The sequence below is a fragment of the Bos grunniens genome, chromosome 3 (assembly GCF_055505025.1).
Source record: "Bos grunniens cultivar Pamir isolate PY7600 chromosome 3, Bosgru_T2T1.0, whole genome shotgun sequence".
NCBI classification, from domain to species: Eukaryota; Metazoa; Chordata; class Mammalia; order Artiodactyla; family Bovidae; genus Bos; species Bos grunniens.
The window spans coordinates 85,161,354-85,181,298 of NC_141167.1; the positions used below are offsets into that span (position 1 = coordinate 85,161,354).

Here is a 19,945-nt window from a genome sequence, read left to right on the forward strand (position 1 = left end):
GGCTCTATTGTAGTATTGGCCAATGGCCTGACAGAGATCTTGGAAACCCTGTACCATCATCTTAAATGTATGCATCTTTGCCCCATCCTGGATATAAAACAAATGCCCAGACTTGACCATTATTACTATATTTCTCTTAAGCAACCTCTAGTGCAATATTCAGTCAGTCAGTTCAATCGCTCAGTTGAGTCCAACTCTTTGCGACCCCATGAATCGCAGCACTCCAGGACCCCCTGTCCATCACCAACTCCTGGAGTTCACTCAAACTCATGTGCATTGAGTCGAAGATGCCATCCAGCCATCTCATCCTCTGTCGTCCCCTCCTCTTCCTGCCTCCAATCCCTCCCAGCATCAGGGTCTTTTCAAATGAGTCAACTCTTCGCATGAGGTGGCCAAAGTATTGGAGTTTCAGCCTTAGCATCAGTCCTTCCAATGAACACCCAGGACTGATCCCCTTTAGGATGGACTGGTTGGATCTCCTTGCAGTCCAAGGGACTCTCAAGAGTCTTTTCCAACACCACAATTCAAAAGCATCAATTCTTCAGCGCTCAGCTTTCTTCACAGTCCAATTCTCATATCCATACATGACCACTGGAAAAAGTGTAATATTAAAGATGCACATTACAGCTAGTCTAACTCTCTTATCCCACATAATAGTAAAGCATGAGAGACAGTATGAGAGTTTTACACTTCCTCTAGCACCTAGCAGGTTGTGTGGCTTCCATTAACATTTATTAAATTTAAAGAAAGAACCACCAGAAAGATCTTTAAATTAGGCAAGGGGTATTACTCAGTCTGGGCTTCCCAGGAGGCTCTAGTAGTAAAGAACACACCTGTCAATGCAAGAGACAGAAGGTTTGGATCCCTGGGTAGGAAGGATCCCTTGGAGGAGGACATGGCAACCCACTTCAGTATTCTTGCCTGAAGAATCCCATGAACAGAGGAGCCTGGCAGGCTACAGTCCATGGGGTTGTGAAGAGTTGGACATGACTGAAGCGACTCAGCATGCACACACACAGTCTTCCTTCATATATTTTTCTTCTCCATTTGAAAAGGCTGCTGCTTTTGCTCTTGGAGAATAACTGAAAACATAAAAATTATATTTGAGGAAATTGACACAGCTGTTAACTTTTTAGAGTGAACCTTTTCAGCCGACACACTAGATTAATTGTGGGATCTCCTTATAAAAAATAAGTTAATGATCTAGACAAACCAGGCACGCACACACACACACACACACACACTACAAGTTTATGGATGCTTACTGAGTTTGTTCAGACCATAACATTATCTAAACCCATTGCTCAGATCCCTCTTTATGTAGCCTTGGAAAAAAAGATAAACTGTTAAACAAATATTGACTATGTGTTTTGAGTCTCAAAAAGAAAAATTAAATAGGTCAAAAAAGAGCCAGGTGTCATGATCTTGACATATTTTACTGGTTGGATAAAAAAACCCAGTGTCACCGTGCTCTAAAAGCATAAAAATCAAGACGTGATTTCTATTGGCTTCTTATGGGTGAGGTAGAGGTTAAATTAAGAACTCTATTCACAGGTCATAAAGTTGGAATAGAAAAGATATATGAAATGTTTATTTGACAAAAAAAAATTTTGTGCTTTCTTTCGGAAAAAATACCAAAACCCACATTTTGTTAAATTTTTTCATGTTAATCACAGAAGCTAATTTTTATTATTTTCAAACTATTTTACACAGTGCCATATATTAGAAAGCACATGGATGCTAAGGGTCCTGTTCTTTGTATCAGTCATTGACTATCAGTGGCTTGTACAATCTGCTCTTCTTCATGTTCTAGAATCAGTAACACAGTCAGTATATATATTTTCTTATATTAAAGCCATATGTCCTTTGGTCTGCTATCAGTCTTCAGAAGAACAAAATGAGGTTATTGATCTACCAGTGTTGGGTATGCTTGATATTTGGATAATTTGGGCTTGTAAGTTTAAAATTTCCAGAAAAGTGTGCTTGATACACCTATAACAGCAGGAAAATGCCAATATAGTCAGTGATGGAGCCCATACCAGATGCTTAGGACTTATGAGAGGTTTAAATGTCAAAATATTTAAGCAGTAAAAAATCATGTTAGGTAAGGAACTTCAAAACCTGTCAAAACGACACTGCTAATGACTCTGTAATAAAGCATGTCCCTGAGCACAGAGTGGAGACAAGAAAGAGCTAAAGGTTTTATAACTACTAGGAAGGATGTTTCTACTGGAACACAAGCAGCAGTTAAGAAAGCATCTATCACACAGTACACAGTTGGCCAAATAGGACTTGTCCCTTATTTGGATATTTCAGACATCTAAATTTTAGTTTAATATGCTGCTAAGTCACATCAGCCGTGTCGGACTATGTGCGACCCCATAGACAACAGCCCACCAGGCTCCTGTCCCTGGGATTCTCCAGGCAACAACACTGGAGTGGGTTGCCATTTTCTTCTCCAGTGCATCAAAGTGAAAAGTGAAAGTGAAGTCACTCAGTCGTGTCCGACTCCTAGCAACCCCATGGACTGTAGCCTACCAGGCTCCTCCTTCCATGGGATTTCCCAGGCAAGAGTACTGGAGTGGGTTGCCATTGCCTTCTCCTTTAGTTTAATATAGTAGGAATTAATTCTTGTTACCAAGAAGACTATTACTGAGTTCCGGGAATGGAAAAAAAATTATTTGCACCTGCGAGAAACATTTCTCTGGTACCTACTTTATGTCAATTACTTTATTTATAGAAAGACACATATCTTTTTGGACCAGATACATTGCAAAAAGCTTCAATACTTTGGCCACCTGAGGTGAAGAGCCAATTCATTGGAAAAGACCCTGATGCTGGGAAAGATTGAGGGCAGAAGGAGAAGGGGCAACAGAGAATGAGATGGTTGGATGGCATCACCAACTCAATGGACATGAGTTTGAGCAAACTCTGGGAGACAGTGAAGGACATGGAAGCCTGGAGTGCTGCAGTCCATGGGGTTACAAAGAGCTGGACACGACTGAATGACTGAACAATGAACAACATTGCAGTTATGCTGCCACTGCCAGTTTGTCATGTTGATGCTGCAAGTATTTAAACAACCCCGTTAAATCTCTAAAAAGAAGGTTTTCAAGCAGGTTTTAATAACCTAGAAAAATGAACAATAGAGACCCAACAGAATTACAAATAGATGAAAATCTAAGTTGAAGAAGAATGAGGAATGCATGGAAACCAGCCAGAGATCTGAAGTCAGAGAATTGAAAGATCAAATAATTCTCCTCTAAAGGGAGTGAAAGAAGAGTTGAAAGTTTAAGTAAAAAAATAAATAAATAAAAAATCATTCTTTCAAAGAAAGTTAAATACATATATATTTAATGTATATAGACATATATATGTATGTACATATATATATGTACATATATATGTATGTATGTACATATATATATGTATATGTATACATATATGTATATATATGCATGCATACACACGTATAAGTGGAAGAAGCAGAGGATGCTGGAGAAAAGATGCCAAGAAAATAGCTAGGTAAATTTCTGATTGCTCTTTATTTAATTATGTAAATAAATATGCATAGGTATGTTCAGGAAAGCTGGTTTAAAATATAAATTCACAGTATCTCATTTTAAGAAGGTATTTCAAATCCACCCAAAACTTTTTTTTTTTTTGGAGAAAATGTCCTTCCCCCCAATCCCTACTAGAGGAGGGATCACGATCTGGAGGAGAAAGGGTTTTAATATTGAAAGTCTCCTTGAGGATTCAAATTTCCTGCTCAGAGTTTATTTGACTTGTTTAGTTGGTAATTTACTGAATCTGAGAAGATCAGAGCAGATGTTTGAGAGAAATATTCACCTCTGGAAGACTATTACTCTTGGAGTGGGAGAAGCTATACTTACCTGGAGAGGGTCCCCCGTTCCCATATTGGACTTATTTGGGACTGATGTCTTCCTCCAAGTCAAAGAGACCCTGGAAATGTGGAAAGATATAGTATAGGAAGAGGGGGAAGGAGGTTAGTTCTGAGTCTTTGACAGCTGAAAAAGGAGCTTTCTCCAGGTTGGGAGCCAATATCACAAAGATCTTGGTATATCCTAGAAGAGAATCTCCTAATCTCTGGACAGATTTCTTTTCTTTATTTTTACTGGAGAAACACCTAAAATGATCAAACAAAACTGAGAATGGAAACTCAGAAGGAGTTTTTTTTTTTTGGCTTGAGAGAAAAGGGCAGGGGGAAAATGTAAGGATGAGAGCTGTGCGTATCTCAGTGCTCAGGCCAGAAGGCCACTGAGACTTGAGAGAGCTCCTGTGGGTGCTATTTCTCAGGGTGTACTGGCTTCTCAGAAGGGTCGAGGCTCTGGTAGCCCAAGAGGGAGGGTTAGGTGGTGAGTGGCATCTCCCTATAATCAGTATATTTAGATTCTGGAGAAGCTTGGGTAGAGAGCTGGCAAAGGGTCACTGTCTAAGAATGCCTTTGAGGAGTTCACCCCTGCAGTAACTCCTTTCTTCAGTGCTTGAAAGTGGAAGTGGGAAGGAGGGAAGCAAGGAAGTCACAGATTCCTGAACTGGAGGGAGTCAGCTGAGAGAGGATTCACCTCTCAGGATGGCCTCTCAGGTGTTAGAGGGTCTAGGGTAAGGGTGCTTGGAATTCCTGCCTCCTTTCTGGCTTCTCAGGGCCAAGAAGGATCCTTTACAGGCTCAGTTCAACAAGCTTCTCCCCTGTGCACCCTTCTGCCACACCACCCCTAGTCAGCACTCTCTGCCCTCAGCTCCGTGCTTCCATTGTGAGGCACGAAGCCAGTGACCAAGTGTTCACAACCGCCATTTCTTATCCTCTGCTTTGTCTTTAACAAACTTGAGTTCAACTTCTCTCCCGCCCACTGAACTTGGCCCAAAACTGAAGCAAACACTAAAATGCAGAACATGCTTTTTTGTCAGTTTATCCCCCAAATCGGTGTACCACAAAGACACAATTCTTATCAAACCAGCTGGTTTCACCTCTCATCTGACCAGCTTTCCCTACTGCTTATTCCCTTTACCACACAGAAGCCCGTTTCTGTTTGATTTTGAGATGCTTACAGATTTGTGAGATCAGAGCTTTCCCCCCGCCCTGTTGCAATAGTCTTTTTAATTAAAGTCTCTCCCTATGTAAGTAAGTGGATCCCCACCCTCCCCCTTGACGTTAATGTTTAGCTATGAATGAGATCCCGGGTAAGTCCGAGCCCCCACTGGCGAGGGAAAGAAGGCTTGGAGCGGGGGCATTTGTCTTTCTCTTCAGAGTGTTGAAGAGGCCAGCAAAGCACAGCTCTGTCTTCAACTTTCCGAAGAAGAATGAATTTCTAAATAAAGAAGTTCGAGGCTTGCGCTGCAGGGGCCGCTGGCTGGGCAAGGGAATAGGTGGTTGAAAAACACCACTGAGATCACAGCTAGGAGTGAGGGGTGTGCTTAGGGAAGGTTTTCTAGAGAAGAGCCAGGAGTGAGGGATGGGACGGGCGCGGGCATGAGTGGAAGGTACGTGAAGAGATACTGGAAATCGCGCTCGGGTGGGCGAGCTAAGGGTGGGGGAGGTGAAGGGTGGTCGCTGAGCCTCAGTACTCCGAGGTCCTGGAGCGGCGGCAGCGGCGGTTAGAGCGAGCGGGACGGAGTTAGGACCGCTCGGAGCGCCCAGGTCTCGAGGTAGTATAAGGTTTGCAATCCTTCCACTTGCTGGCAGTTGCAGAAGATCTGCTTTTAAGTGAAACGTACATGCCACCCCTCCAAGGGCTGCAGTTTCCCCCGGCTTGCTTCTTTCTTTCTCTTCTCCGGCCCTTGAGCTCACTCTTTAATTTGTACGCGCCCCTAAGTTTGCAGAGAGCTCGCTGCCGGCTCGGAGCAGGGTCCGGCCAGGCGCCGCGGGCGGGGGCGGGGAGCCCGGGAACCGCAATCCAGAAGCATCGCGGGCCATGTATATTTCATCAAATGGACTTTGGGTGCGTCGCGTCTCGCAGCCATCAACGCTATGTGCAGTGACATTTCTGACTTGAGTGGAGGAATGCGCGAAGGAAGCCCGGACGAAATTGGTACTAGAGGATCTTCTTGGCGCCAATGCTAATTGTCCTGATTTATGTCCCTTCTGAGTAAGCTCAACGTCTTCGTCTGAAATAAAATGAAAGCTGTGCCAAGCGGAGTAGAACCACCGGACCGCTGGTTCTGATCCCCGGGAAATCAGGAAGTCGTCCTGCAGCTTAAAAAAAAAAAAAAAAAAAAAAAGGGAAAAAAAAGAAAGAAAGAAAGAAAGAAAAAAAAAACAACCCTCAGTAAAGTTTAAGGCGAGAAGTGGCAGAGGCACTGGCGCGAGGAGGCGCGGAGGAGACCCGACAAGCAGAGGACTGGGCTGGCAAGACCTCCCGAAGGCTGCGATTTCATTATTAATATCACTATATTTTTGGAGGAAGAGGCACCTTTCTCATCTTCCCTTCCTCTCCGCCCACCCCTATTCCCTCCCCCTCATCTACCTGTCAAAGTCACTGATCTTTTGCATTTCGGAAGAGGACGTCAACGGGAAGGAATTCCCCCTCTCGGCTAGGGCTCCGAGAGGGGGCGACGTGCAGGAGGCTGCCCCCCCCGCCTCCTCCGGGGCCAGAGGCGAAGGTAATTAAGCGGCGGGGACTGGCGGGCGGGCGCGGGGTTCTGCGTCCGTGGGGTCCTCTCGGCCACGAGCCCGGCGCAACCCGGACCTCGGGGTGCGGCGGCCGGGCCGCGGCGCTCGGGTCCACACCCCCAGCTCTCCCGCTTCGCCCGCGCCTCGGAGATGGCTCGGCGGTAAGAGCCGCCGCCCGCCCAGCGCCGCCCGGGGTTCCGCTGCTGCGGCCGCCGCCCGAGGCGCACCAGGCTGGGCTCGGCCGCCGCCCCGCGCCGTCGGCTGGGCTCCAGCCCGGCGCCTAGCGAACGGGCCCCACGGTGAGTGCCGCTGGCTTCCCGCTCCTGCAGCGACCCGCGCGTCTTCCCTTTGCCCCTCTCCCCCTGGTTTCCTCCTTCCCTCCCCTCGACTCCCCCTCCCCGCCACCCCCGCCCCACACAGCGCAGTCCACAGGCGGGAGGGAAGGCTCCGGGTGGGCGAGGAACTTTGTGAAGCGCCTTGAGGAGGCAGCGCGCAGAACCTCTGAGCGCACACAGCCCGCACTCTCTCACACCCACACACGTCTTCCTGGTGTGCGCCCCGGGCAGGTTACGAGTCTGTATTTTGTACTCAGTGCCTGGGCGCGGGGTCCGTGCTTCCATCGACGGACTCACAGACACACAGCTCGCTCCCCACTGTCTGTCTGTCGCTCGCTGTCTCTCTCTCTCTCTCTCTCACACACATACACACACCTGACCACACATAAAGCATCGGAGGGTTCTTTTTTCTTTATTTTCTTTCTTTATTTGCCAGTTGTCCTTGCTTGGGGAAAAAAACTTGCCCTCTTGACGGCCCTGTGAAGCTGGTGGCCACACTGAGCTTTTGAAGTTCCTTTCTTTTAATCTCCTTTATTGGTGCGAGATTAAAGCATTACTATCCCATGTTGTGCAGCTGGGGAGAAGGGAAAATTGATAGAGGGAAAGACTTGGTATAGGAATGTTGTTTGGAATATTTTCTCAGATTCTTTACTGGCATTGCATTAATCAGTTGATGGATTCGGCCAGGGACATTGAATTGCTCTCCTGTATGGATCTGTGGATGTCTATATATAATACAAATAATACTGAGTATTATTGGGCCCAAAATAACCAATTAAGTGATTCATACACAGGAAAACTTAGATAAAAAAAGAAACTGCGCCCTCTGCTGTTTGTTTTAGTAACATCACTTTAGAGACTCCTCCCCCCACCTTTTTCTTTTCTTTTTTCTTTTCGAGAAATCCACTTAGGAGGCTGTCATTTTACAGGGGAGGGGAGGAAAATTCCTAGTGGAGATTTTAAGCAACTTTGTTTCGAAAAGTTGGAGATTGCGTTTCCACTCTCACATCAGGTACAGATTCCCAGAGTGTAGAGGCTTTTGTTTTCCACCTCCTCCCCCATTCTTCCCAGGGAATGGTAATGGAACCACTCGTTATCATAACAGTTTGTCAGTCTTTGGAATGGAAAATTCTGAGTAAGATTCAGAATTCCACTAAACATATGGTGTATCTGGCCGTGGATTTGCTCTAGAAATAAGGCCCTATTTTATGACTGAAAATACTGAAAGTTTTATTTTACAGAATTGGGGGGAAAATAGAAAAATCTTGTAACAAAATCATTTAGTCAGATATAGCTAATGGTTCAGCTTGTTAGAAAAAAGTTATCCAGAAATTCCCTTTTTCACAGTAGGGGCAACCTTTTTCTGATTTGTCTAGTCCTTGAGGTCATCTCTAACCTTTGGGGAATTAACAATTGCAGGTTTCATAAAAGTATTTTGAATTGCCACTTTGAATGCCTTAAATTCCCCTCACCCCCTTTCTCTTTGGCAAAGGAAGATCAGCTCAATAACTGTTTCAAGAATCTTTTGGAAGACAAGTAACTTTAAGTTTTTCTTTAGGATGAAATTTGGTTCTTTGCATGTGGATTAGCATGCAAAGAAAAAAAATGCAAGTGTTTCATACAGAAGGTTGTTCTAGTTTACATACATAAGGGATATATCTCCTATTTTTTTCCGGGTGCCATGAAATAAGATCTCTTTCACCACTGAAGACCAACATAAGGGAATTCAAAATTCTATATAGTTGGCTATTAATTCGGCGATACTTCCTATTGTGAAAATTTAAAAAGGTGATCCTAACATTTTGTAAGAAAACAGTTGATGTTGATTTTATGTGCACATAAAGCTGTTTTTCCTAGTGATATTTTTGTTTTGTCAGCTTTCACTGGATGTATGTGTTTCAGGTTAGCTTTTTAGAAGGAGGCTAATATATTTTTTCTGTTTCCTTTTGTATGTTTGTAAGTGGTGCATTTGCCTGTCTTTGCCTCTGTTATTATTCTGAAAAACAAACAAACAAACAAATCATATACTAATTTGAAAAAATTAAACCATTACACACTTAGTTGATAAATTTTCTAACTGTAGTAAAGATTTGGAGAGTTTTAGAAGTTACAAAAACAACAAGTCAATTGGAAAGAAAATTTTGTACAACTCAGAAAATTAATTATATGTTAACAGAAAAATGTGTGTGTATGAATTATAAGTCAGTAAGAGATTTAGTGTACTTTTAAAAACAATTTTATCTTCAGAATCCAGATTTTTGTTTCAAAACTTTAGGTGGGTGTAGACTTTCTCAAATGTGTACGTGAAACCTTGAATTTCTGAACTTCCCTACAAGACAATGAAAGATTTGTTGTTCTACATTAATAAAACAGCATATTTATTCTAGACTTAACTGATTATGAAATAATTTTATGTATTATTCCATCCCTAAACATCCTGCAAAATATATGCTTTCTAATTTCCCTAATCATTATTCTCTTGGTGAAAGCAGAGATCTTTCAAATACTAAGGTGTGCTATTTAGTTTTATTAAGAATCTCTTGATAGGCAGTTGCTCATAATACCCAATCAAGTATGAGTAAAATATGCCAATGATGTTGCAGTACATGTAAAATTTCTTTATCTTGAAAGACAGTTAACAAAAGGATAGAAGCAAATGTCTCCCATTAAGATGACTAGAATATGCTTTCTTCACAACACATAAATAAATGCAGAGAGCATTTAATATATGTTAAATATCCCATTTAGTCAGTCTCATTATGACAGTGTTGGAAGCTGCTAATTTTGATATGTTATGGAATTTGGGTATGTCTTTATCTCCTTGTATGTTTCACTCAATGGAATATGATTATAGTCAATGTTCTTTTTGTTCCTTCCCATTCAGAAACATGCATATTTATAAAATTCCTAATGTCTATGAGGAATGAGTCAATAGCTGTCTATTTCAGGTGCCCCTGAGAGCTGAGTATTTCTGGAATAAATAGCCTACTATCACCACCCCCACCTCCTCGTGAGATTATGTAATAGAATGGATACTGAGAGCCAGCTAGAGTTAGTGGATTTACTGTCAATGTTTTCCTCTTTGTTGATGAAATTGGCAGTTGTTTTTAGAGTATAATTGTCTGTAGTTTTGATCATTATTACTTCCATGTAATATTTAGGAGGCTTCTTTTCTAATGAAAGAAAAGACCTGTGAAATGACTTCTACAAGGTGGAAGGGAATTAGCTACAGAATCCTGGGAAAAGATGTGTTCCTTGTATGCAAAGCCATTTTATAGCTCATTTTAGTCCAGATCAGTAACATCTATCAACTTGAGGGCATGACATAACTTTATATTTTCATATTGGCTTTGCAAATTTATATACCAGTCAGAGGTCTGTGGAGTACTCATGGCATATTAATGGGTATTTCTATCAAAGAGGACTTCCTAATGTTTTAGTGCACAGGTAGAGATGATGGCACTGTTCGATTACAGTGAGTTCCCAGGGTTCACAAAGTTAAGAACTAGAAATGGGACTGTGCAGAGCTCTTCTGAAGCTGCTCACATTTAGGTGAGCACTTGAGACACATTCAAAGTCCACGTTACTTGGCAATTAGTTCAGTTATGGGCAAGAAGGAATTGGTTTGGTATATTAAATCCCCAGATATGTCATTGACTGTCCTCATAATCGTTTTGCCTGGCTATTTGCTGTAATGACCTAGCTTTGAAGATGCTATTGGTGATTTTAACCTAGTTGAAAGCACAGCCAGATGGGAACTGGTGCCGTTAGGTAATAGAGGTTAAGAGGTAAATCATGTTCTATTTTAAAATCATTTTATTTTCTTTGAAAACTCCTTAATTATACTTTAATAGAAAATTCCTGATTTTGACAGGGGCTTCTTTTCCATTGTGTGGCATGGAAGTTCATAGATTTATTAGTTTCTTACTGATTTTAAAGTAAGAGGATTTTCTTTGAAGTGTATGGCAATGAAAAGTAGATCCTCATGTGAAGGATACATATTAAGTGACGCTACAAACATAAAAGTTGGAATGAAATCAAATAATTATGTTAAAGAACAGCTTAGTGACCCTCTGCTCCTGATCTGTAATATGCTGTGGTCAATATCTTTTCCTGTGTCAATGGGAGCTCATTAAGTGTAAATTCTGCAGACTGACTGAGCCATGCCATATTAGTGCTTGCCAAAGCTTGACATTTTTAATACATTAATAATATGTCTGTAATGTAATGGAAAACTATTAATCACAACTGGTTATGTGCCAGAAATTTAAGCTATAATTGGCTGCTTCTTGTCAAGAATGTCTGTCGCACAGTCCTGCAACTGCCTAATATTCAAATGTCTTGCACTCCTCTGCATTTTTCTTTGTCAGTTTTCTAAATTCGATCAATGGTGTAGTCCATAATTCTGTGTAATGACCATCATTATAATTCTGGTGTACTTTAATGAGAATTCGTTGCACTGGGATTGCTCTTGTGTCAGGAAATAGTACCAGGTTCCCATATGTTTCCTTAGTCACCAAATTTTTAACATAAATTTATATGGTCATCCTTCATTTTGTGATTCAACTGAGGCAAAAAAGTGGATGAAGACAGTAGTGAAGAATAAGCAGATAAGGGGGAATAATATTTATTGATTAAAATATTATTAATCTCAGAATTCAAATATATACTTAAGGTATATTTTTAATATATTAAAAATTAGCTTGTTGTGCTCACTCATTTTAAACTCAAAGCAGTTCATCTCAGGTCTTTAAGAGTATATGGTGCTGATTAACATGTTGTTATGTATTTGAAACTAAGAATTTAAGTTAATAATTTCTGGTGTAGTAGATTTTACACTGCTTCAGTTATAATGCCTACTTTTCTCTCCCTTCCATTTCCCCCTCCATGAAAGTGTTTGTTCTTATTATAATAAAGTAGTAAATGTAGTTGAAAATGCATCTAGAAAATGCAAATTTGTATTATTTTAATACCTTTTCAGATTATTAATTGTCAAAATGTCAGCTGCTTCTGAAAGTATCAACTTAAAATTACTAATGAATCTGAAAAAAAGCAGAAGGCTATAGTAGCCACATTTACTTCTCTGTGATTTTTTTTTCTTTTTGGTTTAAGATTTCAAAATGTACTGAGCACAATAGTCTTTACATTACAAAAAGAGGCAGATTCAAATCTGTAGTTTATACATGTTTAGACAAACTGCTAATTATTGCTTCATAGGAACTCAAATATTCAACATTTTTCCTAATAGAAAATATCACAAATTGCAGCAGTATGATAACATTTTATGAATTGAATATAATGAAAATTGCACTTGCATCCATAAAGCAATTATTATAAATTACTTTGCTATGGAAACACAATTCAACCATCTGTTGGCATTTCATAGTCTTTGTGGCTTAGTTCATTTTAAGATGGTATATTATTTAAATATAGTAGATTCCTTCTATTAGATTCTGTGAGGACAGTGAACTTCCATATTTAAACTGCTTAGTGTGAATTGAAGGGTCTATATGGTATTTCCTAAAATTGTAGGCTTGTCTTTTCACATTAAAAAATACTTAATTATTGGGACTGTGACGATATAAATCAGCTAATTAAGCAAATGCACCCTTCTTACATCTGGATTCCAAATATTATTGTTTGTTTCGATTTAGACAGTAATCTCTAAAGAGAAAAGTTGCCAGTTAAACTCACCAATGACTTGTACTCAGTATGTAGGCTGTATTATCAGTTAGCCAAAAGTACTTTTAAACAGTAATTTTTATTTTCTCTTAGAATTAGTGCCATATTATTCTGCTTCATGGCCTGTTAACTCACCCTCAGCTATTTTTATATGTGCATTTTAAATTGTGCGTTTTACTACAGAGCTTTTAGTTTTAAAGCAGTGTATTATATTTGCCTTTGGGACAAATTCCCTTCTTCTGTTACAGAGAGTAACTGCAAATGCAGATGTAATGGCTATAAAAAGATGTAAGAAAATAGAAAATTCTTATGAAAGGACAATTTGCTGCTTTGGTTTTATTTTTGAATATTTTTTTCAGAGAGCCAAGTTATCTTTATCACTAAATGCAACTAAACAAAAGATGCTAAATTCTTCTAATATAATGAGCAAATCCAAAGGGACAGGCTTGTGCCAACAATGCTGTTTTTTCACTCCAGTTAACAAAAGCTAAGAAATGTACAAGGAATTTGTAGATTTTTAGGGTCTCTTTGCCAAGAGACAAAAGGCATAGAAGTAGTTGTCACTTCTTTGCCATTGTTATAAAAGCACTCATTTCCCCCATTGTTCCTCTGGAAGATTTTCCAGCACTACAATATATGAAGAGATGTTTAAATCTAGCTGCTTGCTTTCAGTTTTGTCAAGATGGGAATATAGTTTTTGAAGTGAAAACCTGTGAGTCACCTGGAACACAAACATCTGTCTTTGTTATGGAAGAGTTAAATCCTTCATATCAAAATTCTTCCTAATGTGAATGATTTCTGTGGTTTGGTCATTCTAGCAAAGCAGCTGAGTAAAGGTTATCCACATTACACCAATTTGCTTCATATTGCGTCTAACCTCCCAAATGTCAACATATCATATATTTTGTAATGCATTGATTGTGGGACAATAACTCTTATTCTTATTGTTTCTAGAAGGGTGTTGGTGCCAGAAGAGAAGAATGATTGATGGGAAGCAGACACTGAGCGATAGACACTCGTCCTGTTGCTGTAGCTACTGATACCTCAGTGCGCCTGAGCATCCCTTGTGAACTGTGAGCATCAAGCACCCAGGGTTATTGGATGTACAATAGGAGAGCCATCGTTTTGATAAATCCTTATCTGCTACTGGACATCTCTTATAAAAAAACCAAGCTAGACCCAAGGCTAATAGATACGTTCTAGGACAATGAAAAAGCTGCAAGTCGTTGCTAATGCCTAGTGCACAAGTATGCTAGGCTTCCACCAAAGTCCTCAATATACCTGAACATGTGCAATATATGAACCCTTCACTTTTAATTTTGGAATCTACGTTGAAGTCTCATCTTCTTTTTCTTTTTTTTTTCTTTTTTTAATATACAAACCTACCTACGTATAGACATAGATAAGCTGCTTTAGTTACCACGAAGATTGCCAAGAATTTAGAGATGTATTTGTCAAGATTTCTGTCAATTCATGCCCTTTGGGTTACAGTGTCCTCAGTGATGCAGCCCTACCCTTTAGTGTGGGGACATTATGATGTGTGTAAGACTCAGATTTATACCGAAGAAGGGAAAGTTTGGGATTACATGGCCTGTCAGCCGGAATCCACAGACATGACAAAATATCTGAAAGTGAAACTGGATCCTCCAGACATTACCTGTGGAGACCCTCCGGAGACGTTCTGTGCAATGGTGAGACAACCTTTTTGAATTGCTTATTTCATGTTAAGTGCGGGCATGTTGTATGTGCATACAAATGTGGTGAGTGCGAAGACTCAACTCAGGCAATGAGCTGAATCTGCAGGTGGCAGATTTGTGCTAACAGGCTAGTTGCATTCTCAGTGGAGGCCTGCACCACCTGGAATTACAGTTTGCACAGTGTGATTGACACACTTCCTGCGAACCAAAGGTTTCACTGAGACAAATGCACTGAATATAAATGATAAAGCAAAAAGTCCAACTGAAGTTTAAATTTCAGATTGGAGACTGGGAATATGATTAGACCACATGTGATAGGTGAAGGATAAAATCCATTGGTAAGCCAACTTTACAAACATAAAGGTTTCTTCACATACATCTTTAAATGAAGGCTAGTCCTGCGTTCTCCAGTTCAAGGCTTGAGTAGATGTCATGGTTTTGCTCATCGGGAAACTGCTGTGGTTTGGAAATTCTTGGTTAGGAGACAGGAGCCAAAGCCTCATGAGAAGCTTTTCCGAAAGAGTCTTGTCAACTTGTTCAGCCTCTTGTTTGTAAGGGTTATGGTTTTCCAGAGAAAAGGCTGGAATATTGAAAATGTTTCCTAAAAAAGTAGTGACATGGAGCATGCAAATTCAAATACTGTCCTTTTGATAAGCAAAGTTAGATAATTCATTGTTTTCATAGTATAGAAAAGGCTTTTTCTGGGTGGTAAGGTAAATGCTATGTGACACATTGAAATTTTTACTAGAGACATTGCTGAAAATATGCCCATAAGGTGTTAAGTAAAGACTTTGATCATTAAAATGATGTAAATCAGTGTGCTAAAGAATTCAAACAGTGTGTTCATTTGGTGTATGTTATTTTATTATTATTATACATAGGGTTTATTTGATACATGAACTGGGATCTCATTTTTCTCTATATAACAGATATAATGGTATGGCAGATTTTAATAGTATCCATACCTGACTTTATTATCTTGAACCTGGCCTGGCATTTTCAGGATAGTGAAACTATTAATCAAAGTAGCATCTGTTCACAGTCCCTAGTGAGTTAAATTAGCATAAGATCATCTTAGACCTAGCACTGCAGAAAAGGTTTTGTAACAGGAAACAATTTTGAGCACTAAAGAGTCTTTTCGCCTAAAAGCTAAGGGCTTGCCATTTTTCAGAAGTGCCTTTGGGGACTGGTTTGAATTATAGTCTAAACCTGATTTTGTGGAGAGTGAGAAAAAGAGCTTGGCTATTAGGTGTCACTATGACTAAAGTGCTCTGAAAGACTAAATATTTCAAAGAGAGGACCGTCTCTGGGAAGCAGGTATGTGCTTTGCAAAAAAGTTGCCTTTTAGAAACCAGAGACTCGCAGAAGAGGAATTTATTTAAACACATTAGGAAAACTGTAATAAATCTGTAAAGAAGAGCAGAGGCGTTTGTTGGCTTTATATAAGGTTTCTAATAATTTCTCATAAAAGGTCAAATTTAAGATCTTATTGCAAATCTAGGGGTGAAATGGCTGTTCAGGTGACAGGTGGTGCAATCTTCTAGTCCTTAGCAGAAGATAGTTCTGGGCCAAGTCTTAATATTATAAAGACACTCTATGTATTGGCTTGCATGCACTGCTAGCAATATGCCTCTTCTGGAATTGTTTAATAATTTACAGATCTAAGTAAAACAGCAGAGATCCTTTTTCAGAGTGCTGTTTGTACTTGCACAGGTTCTGTATGATGTGCTCAACATGTGATTTGAATGTGCAGCTTCCCTCATGTCAGCCTCTGGCAAGAGAATGCTTGCTCAGCACTGCTCCTGTCCATCGTGTTGAAGGGTTTACCTGGTGTCTTCAGCATACCTCTCTCTCCCATCTTGAGTGGGAAAGGGCACGTTATAGAACTTCTCATGCCTGCTTTTTACAGTCACATTGTCTAAGGTTCTTAAGCCAATTCCTAGCAGTTCAGTGGCTAAGTGATGTTAGAGACCAAAAGAGATGAAAATGATATTCCTCAACTTTCTCAAGTGCAGTAATATATGTAATTTACATGTTTATATGAAACTCCATAAGGCAGTGTTTTAAAATACTGCATGCTACTATGATGCAAATATTCAGAAGCCTTGGTGGGTTTAAGTTGTCATTAAACAGAATTGTTTTTCAAGAGAGAGTGTGAGATTTGTGAGATGTTACCTATAATGCGTAATTTGGGCTCCTTAATGTACATTTGATTGGCATAACAGATTTAATAATCTATCCTTTAAATACAAAGTTTGGGACTGCTTGTATGCATATTATATACCAAGTCAAAGATAGTGACCTAATATAGCAACACATCCTCTCTCCAGTTTTGTATTTTCCATAAAATTCTTTAGTATAAGGGTTCCTGACACAAGGCTGTAAAGCTGTTTCAGGATGCTGTCGTATCAGACCTGTTTGGGTGCTCCTTAGCCCAAGGTCTAATGGGAATCCATAAAGTCATTTGTGTTATGACTTTCACGTTCTCCCCTCCTTGACACAGGCATCCATACCTGCTCCCTCAGAGTCGTTATGGCCTATTACATCAGGGAAGCTGCCATATAAGCACAATCACTGCTTAGCCCTGATATGTAAATGTTTGCTGCAGAATGGTTTCAGTAATCACTTACTCAGCTAGTGACACCCTTATTAGCTGTGACTAGCAATTCTGAGCACCAAGGGGACATTTGGTCAGAGAAATACCCTATAATTCCCATAGCCAATTTATCTTATATAAAGTTGAATTTCATTGGCAGTGCACTGAGAGCCTGTACTGCCTTTTGCATCACCTCCATCATTATGTGCCAGTGACCATCCATGAATGCTGTATTTACTTTAGAGTGAGATTTTAGAGAGAATGGACCACATGATTCCATTTAGATCTCTGCTTATTAACCTAGGTAACCTGCATAATCCCTCTTTAATGTCCCAGTCATTTTAAGTTTTTGTATAGTAATAGTACCAGCATTTTAAATGTTAGTTTTTTTGGGAGATTTTGCCATTTCTGTTTTATGATAGTAGAATAGGGGAATAGAAATAGATATACACATATACATGTATATGCATGAATTTTGTATATTGAGGCCATACATTTTCTTTTTAATTTAGTTTGATATATTCCTTGTAAGTTGTTGATGGCTAAAAAAAAATCTGTTTTTGTTAAGGGGGAAGAATATGAAGGGTAGAGGAGAGTTAAGCATTTAAAACATTTTTTTAGTCTGCGATAATATTCGTATAGATTGTGTCCTTCAGCTGTGTAAAAGCTTCAGGTAGCACAGCTTTGTCAGAAAATACAGATCATCGAGTGACTACAGTTTGTTTCAGCTTGCATAAAGAGCAAATATGATGATCTGAACCTGGGTGTAAAGCTGAAGTGACAACACAAAGCTGTGACTTGTCCTTTGCGTTTAGACAAACTTAGTTGTCATATCTTCATGCAACACCCCAGTAGCTTAAAAATGGCAAAATGATCTGCAGTTATCTCCAGCCTGTGGCTAATTTTCTGGATAAGTTAAACACAAGCTTTCAGAAGAAGCCTACAGATGGAAGAAGTCATAGGCGTTTGTACAATTTATGACACAGAAGTGCTGATGACGGTAGAAATGTGAGCCTTGAGTGCAGCTATGGATTTCAGAGCCAATCAAAACTAAATTAGGAAACAAAGATTATTAAAATGTCTTCTGTGCATGTAATTTTGGCATAATATTATGAGGTGGACATTAAATGCTTCCCTTGGAGACCTTCGGCATCATTAATGCAGCACGCCTTTAATTACATGTAGACTCATATTACTAAAAAATGGAGAAAATAAAGTACTCTGAGGTGTAGTTAGCAATACCCTCATTATGTTTACTGAAATAATTAAAAGGAACGGTATAATTTTTCTAAATAAAATGTCAGAATTTGAAATGAAAATGGATTTTCTTTAGGAAATTTACTAATGTGTGCCTGTGCTCTTGATAGGCATTTATTCAAGCACCAAAGCAGATCTATTAATGATCATTCCATATTGCGCTATTTCCAAATGGAATCCTATTAAGAAAAAAAAATGTAATTACTGTAAGCATTGTGGATAGAGCATATTTCATTATGTTCAAATGGAATTTTAAAAGTAGTACAAAAGCCTTCCTGTTTTATTATTTTAAAGGAACCCAGCAGGATGAGTGAGTGGTGATGGATGCAGTCTCAGGGCTACCCATAACTTACATTTCTGACTTGACATCAGCTCAGGTTGCCATCTGGTGGCTATCAGGTAGCCTTTGAGAAATTAATTTGATAGGTTTCATTATGTTTTTAATGACAAGGCATTAATACCAATTTTCCAAAAACTGGAAATAACATTGACTTATATAATAATCAAAAATCTTAAAAATTCACTCTGTTCACATGAAACATAAGTTAATAAATGAATGAAGTTTTAATAACAGTGACATCTTTCATTTGAATTGATTTATCCCTGAATTATGCCAGAATGAAATTTTTAAAAATCTTCAGTTCCTTCATTATTAACACTTCATTGTTTAGTTCATTGTTTAGACTTATTTCTAAGTAAAACTTAATTTATGTTTGCAGTGAATTAAGTTCCATGGAGATCGGTCTCCTGATATAGCACTATATCAAGTATTCCCTTGTTAAGGAGCCAGCAGTAGCTCCCTGTTACCTATGTATCAAGTCTAAAGTACTCTACATGGTTTTTAAATCCAAGTGTTTACAACCTTATTTCCAATTACTTTCCATCAGGACCCAATGGCATTTCCAAGCGATTTAGGACTGGCAGTCTCATTGGAAGGGACACTGGATTTGGGTTGAGACTGCACTGGCATAGCATGCATGGTTTATGTGGGAGGCCTTGAGAGGGAGCTGATAAAGATTACGTGGGGCTAGCTAAACCTAAAACCTGCCTCATGTCATTCATTGTTCCCAGACAGTGTTCTCTGTGTGCTCAAGTGCCCTTGCCTCTGTTGGACTAATGCGCAGATATAACTCCAGACTACTGTATGTGGGATGAAGTGAACAGAACGTAGAGCACAGCAGAACCTGGTGGTGGTGCTGGTGGTGAGAATCAAAATAAAATGACATATGGTCCCTCCTTTGAAAGGAAGCAAAAAAAAAAAAAAAAGAGTCCTAAGCAAAATTAATATATAGGGGCATGTAGCCAGAATCTGGGGACAGAGGCATAGAAGTAAGACCAGCACTCAGAGTTTAAATGTGAATTACTTTGCTGCATATTAAAGGGCCACTTGGAAAATGCTTCTGGTAGCCAAGTTCCTGATATTAAACTGTGTCTAAAGAAGATGATAGGAAAAAAGGCTGGGTGCAGCAGATGCTGCTGCTGCTGCTAAGTCGCTTCAGTTGTGTCCGACTCGGTGCGACCCCTTAGTCGGCAGCCCACCAGGCTCCCCTGTCCCTGGGATTCTCTAGGCAAGAACACTGGAGTGGGTTGCAGCAGGTGAAGGCACAGCAGTTAAATCACACCCTAGTGGCCTGGTTAATGGTAGATTGACACCTTATATGTGGCAGAATGGAAGAGGAGCAAAAATTCATAGGACTAATAAGTTAGATCTGTGTGTGCATATGTGTGTGTGTGTGTGTGTGTATTT

General features: G+C 39.8%; 2 protein-coding genes across 12 annotated transcripts in view; one reads left to right on the forward strand and one right to left on the reverse strand.

Annotated features, from left to right (window-relative positions):
- Positions 1-3,526: 3,526 nt before the first annotated feature.
- LOC147375945 (uncharacterized) lies at positions 3,527-7,251 on the reverse strand. Its single transcript, XM_086394055.1, has 2 exons — positions 6,486-7,251; positions 3,527-6,214 (listed from the first exon to the last, which is right to left on the reverse strand). The coding sequence occupies exon 1, from the start codon at positions 7,249-7,251 to the stop codon at positions 6,553-6,555; it is 699 nt and encodes a 232-aa protein (XP_086250181.1). The 3' UTR covers positions 3,527-6,214; positions 6,486-6,552.
- NTNG1 (netrin G1) overlaps positions 5,365-19,945 on the forward strand; it is a 372,900-nt gene continuing 358,319 nt past the window's right edge. For 5 of the 11 annotated variants that reach the window (XM_086391509.1, XM_086391502.1, XM_086391499.1 and 2 more), the window contains exons 1-2: positions 6,482-6,621; positions 13,603-14,339. In XM_086391509.1, the coding sequence (XP_086247635.1) occupies positions 14,094-14,339 (246 nt within the window). In that variant the 5' untranslated portion in view covers positions 6,482-6,621; positions 13,603-14,093. Of the gene's footprint in view, positions 5,503-6,481; positions 6,931-13,602; positions 14,340-19,945 lie in introns of those variants that run through there. The other 6 variants (XM_086391504.1, XM_086391501.1, XM_086391503.1 and 3 more) reach the window with 4 other exon arrangements.

Excerpts from the sequence above, each read along its gene's own strand:
- LOC147375945 (XM_086394055.1), bottom strand. The coding sequence starts at position 7,251 with ATGGAAGCACGGACCCCGCGCCCAGGCACTGAGTACAAAATACAGACT.